The sequence below is a fragment of the Tachypleus tridentatus genome, chromosome 8 (genome assembly GCF_004210375.1).
Source record: "Tachypleus tridentatus isolate NWPU-2018 chromosome 8, ASM421037v1, whole genome shotgun sequence".
Classification (NCBI taxonomy): domain Eukaryota; kingdom Metazoa; phylum Arthropoda; class Merostomata; order Xiphosura; family Limulidae; genus Tachypleus; species Tachypleus tridentatus.
Genome location: NC_134832.1, coordinates 94,300,885 through 94,313,417, shown reverse-complemented (window position 1 = coordinate 94,313,417; position 12,533 = coordinate 94,300,885). Strand labels below are relative to the sequence as shown.

Genomic DNA, 12,533 nt, shown 5'->3' with positions numbered 1-12,533 from the left:
GCCTTAATAATTGGGACACACCATTAGTTTATATTTCACTATAACTATGAAAACTGTTTTTCAAGGACAAGCAGTCTTAAATACATTCATAAGTAAGCTTATCTGTGATACAAATATTTTAGATAAAATGAGTAGTTTTCTTGTATTAGAGTTGCTTAGGTTTATGTAAAAAATTGTTTACAAACATTAATGTATTTTGATAATCTGAAAAGGATTCACGATTTATTATCATATTATGAAAATATCTGTTCACTTTTTGTGGCCAAGAGAACTTAATATCCTTGACTTTTTTCAAACTAGTTTTGGTGTGGCTTTCCAAACTGCTTGGCTGACCGAAACCTCACAATTGATATGATTCATCAGTGTCCTCAAGGACAAATATGTGTTCCTGATATTGATAGCACTTGTTTTGTTCCTCCTTGTTCTTCAAGAGGAAGGTGTTCTCCTACAGGAAACTTAACCAAAACCTCCACAGATGTATTACTTTCTAATTTCAAATGTAAACCAAACTCGGCTAAATTAGACAACAATTGTGCTACTATTACCTTGATGTTCGACCGTAGTAAGATACTACAGGTACTGTTGAATATTATCAATATTTTAAATCTAATGGTGTAATAATAGGTTGTAATGAATATAAATTTTATCTCTTTCTATAAAAATTATAATTTGTGACACTTTACTAGTTGTATTTTTTAAACTATGTAAAAAAATCATTGAAAACATTCTCTATTACAACTAAATTTTTAATTAAAAAAAAGATCCCCTATAACTGATCACCAAATAAAGTGTTTATAATATAGTTTAATCACTTTTGAAGAATATTTGGGCTTGTTTGTTCTTTCTAAAGGCATAGAACCAATACACGTATGAAATAAGTGTCAATAAATGTAAGAGCATCCTCAAACAGGTTTACCATTATTTTAATTATAGTTTTTAATATTTTCCTCAGTCAGTATAAGTTTGTGAATGAGTAGTTGGCATTAAATATTAGATTAAAAATTTTGTTTACAGCAAACAAAGTTTTGAGTAATCTTGTTTCATAAGAGAATTATTCTATACAAGGTTAAATGTTTTTATCAAATGTTGAAACTTTAGACATCATCAACTGAAAGTCACCTGTGTCACTAGATTGGTATTACATGTATATTTTGCTATATCTGTTCATATTCAGTTGTATCATTTACAATTGAATAGTGTGAAATCTTTATGTTAATAAAATGTTTAAAAAATTAACTTTCACTCCTACATACAAGTTTTGTATTTCTTTTTTTACTTTATTATTTCAAAAAAATTAATCTTTCATCTGCCTTAATGTTATTCTCATTCAAATGTAGCACTTAGTTTTGAACTTCAAGAATGAAGTTACAAGAAGAGTGAATGTAGAATTAATATCTTCATGATTCACTAGGCATTGACTGGTTGGTTTTGTGTATTTATCATCATAGGGACTGACAGTTGAAAGTGTGTGTGTGCAGATACGAAAATTACCTAAACAACTGAACCATACATCAAACTACACAGTTTTTATTCTTTGTGACCAAGCAGAAGATAAATCAGACAGCATTGAAGTAGCAGTGGTAAGATTCTATTTGAAGATTTTGTGAAAATAGATTGAAAAATACAATAATATGTAATATAATCAATGAAGCAAATAAATCTATAACAGTATTAAGACATATATATAAGATGTCAGATAGACAAAATGTATTTTGAAAAGAAAACATTTCCATTAAGCACAAAAAAGTCATGTTTTGAGTTGACCTTAAGATCACTTTTGTTATATTTAAATCAGGGTCTTCTAGACAACCAGCTGAAAATTGTTGTGATTAAAAAAAGTGGTTCAATACATTCATGCTTGATTTTATTATTTATAAATTTATGTATGTTATTCCTACATATCATTTTATATTATCTCCAACTTCTTTTCTTCCCTTGAATGTACTGCTTATTTTCGTTTCTCCTTAGCGTAAACTCAATCATAAAGAAATAAACTAAAATTTTAAACTAATAAACTAAGGGTGTAATATTTTACAAAAAAAGAAGAAAAACTGTATGATGTATAATAAAAATGTAACTGTGATACTTGTATAAATGCATTGTATATATATATATTTATAAAACATGATTTTTTTACATTTCAGTCCACAACTGGAGATTCTTCACTTGATACCTACAAATTTTTAGGCAATCTTACAAAATGGCTGGCTGATAAAATAAGTCATAGAGAATCCAATAGCACAGCTTTAGCAGCAGTAACGGAGGTGAAAGTAGAGATGTCCTACCTTGCTTCCAGTCATGGTAAGCAGTTCTTGTGTAGCCCCCTCCCCCCAAAAGTAATCCATCACTTGTCTTAATGATTTTTGTGGTCACCATTTCACAGTCACAGTTTCTTTGTTTTTTTCAATCCTAATTCCATTCCATAAAATAGGGTTAGGGCATGTTCAGAAGGTATGAAATACTTATTGTATTGACTGATAAATGATAGTTTTCCCTATATAATTATAATTTTTTTTTCTCTTTTCTCATAATCTAAGTTAGAACACTATCCAAAAGAAATAGTTTCAGAACATACCCATACCTCTTTATTTATATATATGTACACTAATTGTAATATTCTTTTTAAAACATTATATGGCCCAGAGGTGAACTGAGAGGGCTCCCAACCAGACAGTGAAAATGTTTTTTAGCCCTTTGTAATTGATCTTAGACTACCTGGAGTACATATGGACAGCAATTATGTAAATTTGTGATTAATGAAAGGTTATAATAACACATGAAATGTTTTTTCCCTTTTATGTAATTGTAAAAAAAATGCAAAAACGCCCATGAAAACAGCAAAACACAAATTGTTATACCACAAGTTTGTGTGTATCTCCCCACGTACCCATGAAACTGTTATGCCAAATTTGATGAAGATCCATCCACAGGAAGCAAAGTAATGATAAAAAAATACCCATAAAACCACAAAATGCAAAATTGAAAATTTGTGTGAATTCCCACATGGACTTAGTGAACCTTCATACTATTTATAGTGAATATTCATTCACACCCTGCAAAGTAGTTACATAGATGTACAACAGACTACTGTTATATTTATACAGATTATTATTTTGACATTGAGAATAATAATGCATAGTTTTCCATTTCAACAAACCATTTACAGAAATGGAAGTTACAGAATCACACCTGTAATCACTAACCAATTTTTTTATACAATTATAATAGAACCATTGGTTTACATAAGCTAATTATCATGGTCTTTTTTCAAATTTTACTATGTGCATTTTGAGACGAGTTTGTTTGAAGGCAGTATAACAAGGAAATGATAAACTTGTTATAAAAAAGGAATTAAATGTTGTAATGGCTAATATCAGTTATATAAATACAAAGCAAACAAGATAGTAGGGATGTTACAAGTGCCATCTCTACTATTTTGTTTGCATTGCTTTTCAATAATTTATATCAGTCATTCCTACATTTACTTTTTACTTGAAAATATTTTTCTTTACTTGTTTTCAATGCAGTATTTCAATAGACATAGGAATGTTGTACATATATCCATTTTTAAATTCAATGAGGTTCCAACTCTAATATTTATTGTTTATCTGTTACTGGCTAGTAATTCCTGATTGTACTTGTACAATATGTTGACTTTTGATCTCGCAAATTAGGAATCTGTTTAAATACTTTACATTTTCAATAAATTGAAATGTATAGTATGTATAAAAAAAAGATGTTTGGTAAATTATAAACTGACTGAATGAAAAAATGTATGTAAGAATATTAGTTGGTATTATGTGTTGTTGTTTTAGTTTCTTTATTCACCCAGATTTATAAATGATTTGAAAAGAATTGATATTTTTTATTCAAAGATAAGTATAATGCTAATAGAGAAGGTGTTTTTGACAGAAACACATAACAAAGTATCTCTGCACCATTCATAGTGATGGGTTTTCATTTGGAGTAGTATATGTTATTTATGATGCAGAAACAACTAAGTATGTATACGTATTGTTTTCTGTTCTCTTCGTAGTAGTGTGAGGTTTCAAGTTTGTTTACTTTGCTAAAATTCTTTATTTTATGATATAAGATTTGACTAAGTTGTGTACAGAAAGAAAATGGAATGAAAATTCACTAGTTATTTAACAGAAAATCTCCGTAAATAATTATCAATATCTTAGTTAGTGAGCCAGTTTTGAATCAATACATTTCCACTAAATACTCCCCACCCACATACACACATTTTGAGCTGTGGGTGCATTATAAGAGGGATAGTTGAGCACTTAATATCTTTATGTATCCTAACTAAGTAAAATGTTTTTAACAATGATCACTCAGTTATATTCTACTCTCATCACCTTGTTTTGTTTCCTTGTAATAATAATTTAATTTAAATACCTAACTTGTATTTTAACAGTACCTTTTAGTTTTTCTATAGTTGACACTGAAAGAAGGCTAATGGCCAAAAAAATATGTGCATGGTTTATAATATTATACATATGTTAAAACAAATTTTATATTTTGAAAGTGTAGAGCACTAAATACCCGTCACATGGCAACTATGTTTCGTTTATTCAGAGTAATAGTAAGTGTATGTTACTACTTTTCTCTCCATGCACATAGATTGTAAATATCATGATGGACATATTTTACAAAAACATGAATTTAGTTACTTCACTCAAAGTGAGCAATAAACATTTTTTTGAAATAGTTTTTAAAGTTGAATACATTACTGATCATTTTTGATAGAAAGAAAACATGAATTAACATAAGTATTACATTTTTAAAATACATATTTCTTTGGACACACTTACTGTCAAGTACTACTTACATATGGCAATAGGCACAGCAGAAAAAAACCAAAAAAACAATAGACGTGTCATGATACAAAATTACACGTGTCTAGTGGCATATTGTTGTAAAACAGTGTAAATGCATCAATGAGCCTGGCAAGAGCTGGTTATTAGGATGTTCAACTTGCAATCTACAGGTCACAGGTTTGTATTCCCTTACCGAAATGCCCATTCTTTTAGCTGTAGAGATATTGCAATATGACAGCCAATTCCACTTTACACTGATAAAGAATAGCTCAAGAGTTGGCAATGAATGGTTGTTGATTAGCTGTCTTCCCTCATGTGTATCTCTTCTAAATTAGAAGAAAGATGTCCCTTGAATATATTTGTGTGAGATCCAACAAAACTGGTAAGGAAATTATTTGCATTATTTATCAACAAGTATTATATGTGAGTTTTTTTCAGGTTGCAGATCTGTTAAGTTCATAGCCCTGTATGTAAAATTTGATCAACAATAAACAGTCATAACATACATTTAGCAAGGACTGCCTGCTATTGCTTGGCTTAAAACTAATGTGACATTGGAATACTTTAGCATCATATAATAATGGTGAAGTATAATATAGTGCACTAATAAATATATATAGAAGTAGCTTTAGAAAAACGTTGCTACTCAAATATTGAATGTCCCACTGGCTCCAGCAACCCTTACATATGTGTTATTTCAGAGAATGTTTTGGCTCCTGTACAAATTTTCTGCAAGATTGGGCATTTTTCTACTTGTTTCTGAGATCAGCTGTTCCAAGAAGTAACCTTCCTGAAAAGCATAAAGAAATTGTTCAAATTGTCTTTAGCCACACCTGTAATGTCTGGAGGGAGATCTCTTTATTTCATTTGCATGTACCTGTGATTGTAGGAAAAGTCTCTCAGTATAGGTTATTAGCCAACATCAGGCTGAGTAACCCTAAATGTTGAGGGTGTGTTGTAGTGGACATAGGTAACTACCCCTACACTTAGATGTGAATGAGGTCCCTCTCCATGGATGGAAGGACAGTTATTGTATGCAGCTTGTCTGTCATTTCTGTATGGCTTCAGGCTTATCCATGAACCATAGCTGCCATGGTAATACGAGATCTGTTAAAAAATACGCGGACTGTTTGAATTGCGCGGCTCCAGTTGGTTCCAGGGGAATCCGCTTGGTGTCGCTAGGTTCGCACAGATCAGCTGATTATGACGCCATTTCCCGATTGCAGATATCTTCATTTGTGTATTAGCTACGCGGTTTTAAGTGAAGTGCGATTTTTTCATTTGGCGGATTTCAGAATGAATGACCTGAAGGAGCAACGACTTGTGAAATTTTGTGTTAAACTTGGAAAATCTGCGACTGAAACTTTTGCTATGCTTAACACGGCTTATGGTGATGTTGCTATGAAGCGTACGGCATGTTTCAAGTGGCATGAACATTTTAAGGATGGTCGACAGTCCATTGAAGATGATGAGCGTCCTGGACGTCCTTCCACGTCAACTGACGACCCACACGTCGACAAAATCAACACCCTGGTGCGGGCAAATCGACGTCTGACTGTCAGGGAGCTTGCTGAAGAGTGTGGGATATTAGTTGGATCTTGTTACGAGATTTTGACCGAAAAATTGAAGATGCACTGCGTTGCTGCGAAATTTGTGCCTCAGAACTCGTGAGTTTTTGGCCAAACACTCAATCACTGTTCTTCCCCTACTTACCTGACCTTGCTCCTTGCGATTTTTTCTTGTTCTCCAAACTCAAAAGACCCTTGAAAGGAAGAAGATTTGAGACAATTCCCGAGATTAAGGCAAATGCGACGAAGGAACTGGAGGACATTACAAAAGAAGTGTACCAGGACTGTTTCAACAAGTGGAAACACCGTTGGGATAAGTGTGTGTGTTGGGGAGGAGAGTACTTTGAAGGGGTCCCAGACCTGTAATTTCTAAATAAAGTACATTTTGTTTTCTGACGTCAGTCCGCGTATTTTTTGAACAGCCCTCATATACCTCCATTCCCAGAGAAGTTCACATCTGCTCCGTGAATCACCAATTTTGCTAATTTTTGTCCACTGTCTCATTTGCTAACAAAATAGTTCTAGTCCCTTTTGGTAAGTTTCAGGTGGCCTCAATCAGAGCTGGAGGTGGGCTATTCTGGTCAGCATAAATTTTGAAGAAACCACCCTATTAGGTCTTAGTTTTGACAGACCACACACAATCACTGATCCTCATTCACCCATGCTTTTCATGCACTGAGGTTGAGCATTATGAGAAGAACTTGATTGGCTTTTCTATATATATCTTATACTGGTCATTTTTTTTCTTGAGTTTGTGACCTCAACAAGAAAGAACTCATGGACCTTCACAGCACATAAGTATGATGTCCAGAAGATAACATGTGAAAACCTGACAACCATCTTTCAGTGACTAACTCTTTCTCTTAGTCATAAGCCTTTTGACTCACTGAAAATACCATTTCTTCAAGTAAAAAGGTTTTTGTAAAAACTTAATAACTCAATAGTTAGGGAAAGTGCAAGAAATATATTAGTTAGAAGAAAAACATAAAACTCCAGAAAAAAAAAATCCTACCTATTATGTGGTATTTTCAGATGCACTAATTTCCCTAAGAGTGAGCAGGTAGGTTCTACAGAATAACAGGATATCTGACAGAAAATATGCCATGGAGCAAATCTAAATTATCTGATTTTAACTGAGCTTGAAGAACTGAACAAAATGAAACAATTTTTATTCATATCAAAATTGTCAAAAATAGTGTATTCACAAAGGACAGAGTTCTCTGTGCATTAAAAAGTTGTATCTCTTGAGAAGTAGGGAAACATTTTACATTAAAACTACATACTACTGCAAAAATGAAAATTCTAAAAAAAAGGTATATTAGACAAGGGTGTAGGAAACACATGGAATGCCCTTTTCTGGCATTATTATTTAATTCTATAGGGGATTTACCATGTTTTTCGAGTGGCCTATTTACATTAAATAATCAATCTTTTCACTTTGGGATATTTTTAAAAGTGTGATTATTTTGTCAACTATATCCAATTATATATACATAAAAGTTCAATACAGGAAATTAATATACACAACTAAATAGTGTCAGTTACATTCACATAAAGTTAAATGTTTGATTTTAAAATGTATACAAATGATGAGTTACTCAGTATGATGCACCAAGTACATATATATATATATATACAAATGTCAAAATATAAAACCACAATGTCTACCAGCAGAAAATTATTTTAAAAAATTAGCAGAGCTATCAAAGACCCAGGATTCGGGTGTCTAACTATTATCTAGAACAACAGTTACAAGCATACCAAAAATCTTCAAGAGGATAATCAAAATTTAAACTGTTGAAGCTAAACATTTTTCATCCAGCCATGAGCAATTTCATTTTTTAAAATACTAGAAATCTATTGAAAGGTGAAAAAACTAAAAATATGTATGTTGCTGTGTACAAATGATGAAATAGTAGACCCTATTATTTCAAGAACAGATCAGAGTAAATTTATTTAATATAGGGAACATTCAAATCTGAATAATCTGTGTAAAAGATAGAAAAATATCTTATATATATATAAAAGATGGAAAAATACAAACATTGTATAACTTATTGTGATTAGGTTGGTGTAGCTGTTAAGAAAAAATTGACTTGAATATTACTGTATCATTGCACATTAATTTCATATAATGATATGTAAGATAGGAATCTGCTACATTAAACATTTCTTAATCAATTTTACAAACATGGTGACTTTGAAAGATATGCTCCCCAAATTGTTTTATGAATTCCAGAAGGACATTTGTTTTCCATTGGGCAATTCACAACTTTTCATTCAAGGAAGGTTGCTTGATTAATTGCATGAACAGGCCAACAAGTCTATCAAGGAGAAATGGGGAGCCCCACGTCTCACAGGGAATCTTGACACGCTTAGGAGGTGCCTGGAAGCTGACAGAAAGTTGACTGAATTTGAAGAGATAATAGGTAGTGAAGAGAACCCTGATTGACTCTATAAACAAATTCCCTCTATGCAAGCATCCTTTGCCAAAAATGCCCAAGCTTTGATGGCAGCTATGAAGAGCTAGGGAACACCAATTCCTTAAGGACAATAAAGAACTTGCCATTTTGTATTCTAAAGATGTAACAAATGACTCTGTAGTAAAATCTATAAACTTGGGAATATCCATGTAGTATAAGACTTGTGCAGCTAAAAGGATTACCAACATTGGAAGGCCCATCACAACAAAGAGTTTGCCACTGTTTCATAGCCCTCTGGAGAAGGCACATTCCAAATTATAGTTCCAACCAGTAGCACTGAAAAAACACTATTAGATCTTTTCAAGATTGTAAAGTATTTCTTAGTTAATAGTTAGTAACTCTTAACAGTTGTTTAAGAATCATTGTCATTATTATCTTAAAGAAGACTTCAAATGGATTCTAAGTTTGGCTTCCTTCCTTGTCTGGAGGCTGTAGTTGCTAATGTCCTTACTACTTCTTTGTCTGATGTGGATGTGAAAATTCTTGATGGAGTGGCCATTATAAGTATGAGAATGACAAGCACTGGTCAAACTATTAGAAAATAGGTTAAAAATGATTTCATACCATAACTTAAGTAATAGCTGTAAGATGTCCAGAGGATGGATGTCAGTAAGGATCAGTATACAGTCAACAGTCTGAAGAACCAGGCATGGGAAAGTTATGAGCTAAGCTTCAAAAGATGCATCAGACAGGTACATAGGAAAAAGAAGAAAAAGTATGGAACATAAGAACAGTTTTTCTCCATGTTTTGTCTCTTTATGTTCTGGAGAAATCAGTGTGAATATTTTGACAAGCTTGAAATCTTTACACTTTAAGACAGATCAATAAGTACACAAGTACATATGTTCAAAAGCGGCAGAGATATGTATCAAAATCAAGCAACTATGATGTGGCATGTCAAGAGTTGTTATGTGAGGGCCAAATTTTGCTTTCTTGGCCAAAGCTTCTCATTCCTACTGACTGTGGTTGGAAGTAGACTGGTTGTGATTGAAGCTCTGAGTGGACCGTACTGACTGAACTTAGATAATCCTGCTTTGAACTGCTACAATGGAAGTCCAAGAAAACCAACCAAGAACTGTGCAAGTGCTTCAGAGATAACCTATACTTAGAACTCTCTGTGCATGTTCTGGACACTGCAGCACACAGGAGGGTGAAGACTGTTTTATGTATAACCTTGTGCAAATTAATTGAAACAAATGTCAATTTTATAATATTTTCAGCGCTGCGGCCGGTGTAGGCTTGCTGGACCTGCTGATTTCCTTTAATAGTCATTTTTTCACACAGACAGCATCATTAGCTGTGTTTTGCAGTATGGTTGGTCTATTTTTGGGATATATGACAAAATTTTGAGGAATATTATGTCATTTGAAACTGCGTTAGAAGGGCAAGGAGTCCAGTCATATAACAACTTCTTACCAACTCAATGAAGAAATACAAGAACTGGATGCAAGAACAATGGAGGAAGGTGTTATTCAGTGACAAGACTCATTTCTTTGTACAGGGTCAAAGAAATCTGTATGTTCACAGATCTCAATCAGTTCGTAAAACATCCCTTGAAGAAGATGTTTTGGGGATTTTTCAGCTACTATGGCGTCGGAGGCTTGCATATCATAGAAGATATGATGCGAGGACCACAAGTTTTGCAGAGAAGGATCTTTCCATAGTTGAAAAAGAGATTTCCAGATGGATCTGGCATTTTTCAGCAAGATTTTATGACTACAACGTGAATAAAGGTGCTGGACTGGCCTGGAAACTCTCCAAACTTAAATCTTATTGAAAATCTTTGGGCAATTTGTAAAGAAAGACTTTGGGGAAAAGACTGATAAGCTAATTGAGGCCATAATTGAGGTGTGGTACTGCAATTCAAAAATCAGTAAAGATTGCAGTCAGTGAACTCATGGACTTGATGCCAAAGCGGATTAATGATCTTCTGAAAAATAAAGGCGGTCATATCATATATTAATTTGTGAGTAATTTTTAGATTCTCAGAAATAAAACAAAAAATTGAAAAAATCATAACTTTCTGTCTTGTTTCAATTAATTTGCACAAAGGTGTAGTTGATCATCACAGATATACTGACTGTTTAAACATCAGATTAAACTGAAATTACATTATATTTGTATTTTTAAGAATATGCTAGTAGCCTTACTACATTTTGTGGTAGAAGATAAAAAAATCTACAATATAGTAAGTATAAAATGCATGCATAAAATCATTTGTTATTAGAGCTCCAATCATTTTATTTTCATGAAACACATCACATTCATTTAAATGCATATTTTAATTCTGGAAAGGTGTATTGAAAAGATGACTCTATATGCATTATGCTATTAATAATGTATGTATGTATGTAATCAGTACTTTTGTTTTTGATGAAAAGTTTTGGAACCCTCCCATATTTTCTACAACTTTTCACAGTTGATACTCTATCCCAACCCCATGAACATCCCTATCCAAAAGTTCCTCTTACAAAATGTAAATATTCATCATGTAACAAATGATCAATAAAGTAGCAGTGAAAATTGTTTAATTTCTTTAATAGTAAATGGTAAATTATATAAGTAAAACAATTTAATTTTATCAGAAGAAGCAATTTTTGTGTAATGTTTTATTTGTTTTTGCTGCACATTCATTAAAACTTATCAGTATGCCATTCTATTGTATTCCATCAGAAAGGGCCCGGCATGGCCTAGCGCGTTAAGGCGTGTACTTCGTAATCTGAGGGTCGCGGGTTCGCGCCCGAGTCGCGCCAAACATGCTCGCCCTCCCAGCCGTGAGGGCATTATAATGTTACGGTCAATCCCACTTTTCGTTGGTAAAAGAGTAGCCCAAGAGTTGGCGGTGGGTGGTGATGACTAGCTGCCTTCCCTCTAGTCTTACACTGCTAAATTAGGGACGGCTAGCACAGATAGCCCTCGAGTAGCTTTGTGCGAAATTACAAAACAAACAAACAAACAATCCATCAGAAAGAAATCACTGTATTTAATAATACTAGTGTATAATTTTATGGAACATTTTTGATTTAATATTTCAGTGGATTATATAAAATGAGTCTGATCACAAGACCACAAGTTTCAAGGATACATGAAAATGTAAGAAAAAACAAATATACTTGGGCACTTCCTGTTTGGGAAATGCTAGGTCTGTCATTATATTGTCATTGTGAAATTGTCTAGTATGTGTGAATAGCAGTCTTGTGCTCTTAATTTCAAGAAGGGAAAAAAATGTGTGTAGAATGGTTATGAAAAGCAAGAATCTATTGATCATTAATAATTTCAATAATGTGACTTTGAAAACAGATAATGTTATGTTTAATTTGACTTCAAAGGATACAAGTCAGTCTTAGCCAATGTTGTGTTTCAGTAGTTGGTAATGGGAGAGTGAGATCTTACAGTATATTCAGATCAAACTGATTTTATGTAGAGATCTGGTATAAGTCTGCTGAATTTTCGTGAAAAAAAAATTGAGTTTGTGAGAATGAAATAAGTAGTTTTTACGTAATGAGCAATATTTATTATACCAAAAGGACCCATACAGTGTCTGTACTTGCATAGATAATAAAGGACTTGTGTTTTCTGGAGTGGAACTGTTCTTTCCAAAAAATGACTTCCTCAAGATCATATGTGAAATCTAACATTCCTTATTTAACAGATAATGT

At 32.8% G+C, this 12,533-nt stretch overlaps 1 protein-coding gene across 4 annotated transcripts in view; it reads left to right on the top strand.

Moving 5' to 3' along the window:
- Positions 1 to 12,533, top strand: part of LOC143222971 (protein jagged-1-like) — a 152,562-nt gene that overhangs the window by 132,682 nt on the left and 7,347 nt on the right. For all 4 annotated transcript variants that reach the window (XM_076450254.1, XM_076450255.1, XM_076450253.1 and 1 more), the window contains 3 exons: positions 301 to 576; positions 1,449 to 1,580; positions 2,145 to 2,301. In XM_076450254.1, coding sequence (XP_076306369.1) covers positions 301 to 576; positions 1,449 to 1,580; positions 2,145 to 2,301 — 565 coding nt within the window. The remainder of the gene's footprint in view (positions 1 to 300; positions 577 to 1,448; positions 1,581 to 2,144; positions 2,302 to 12,533) is intronic.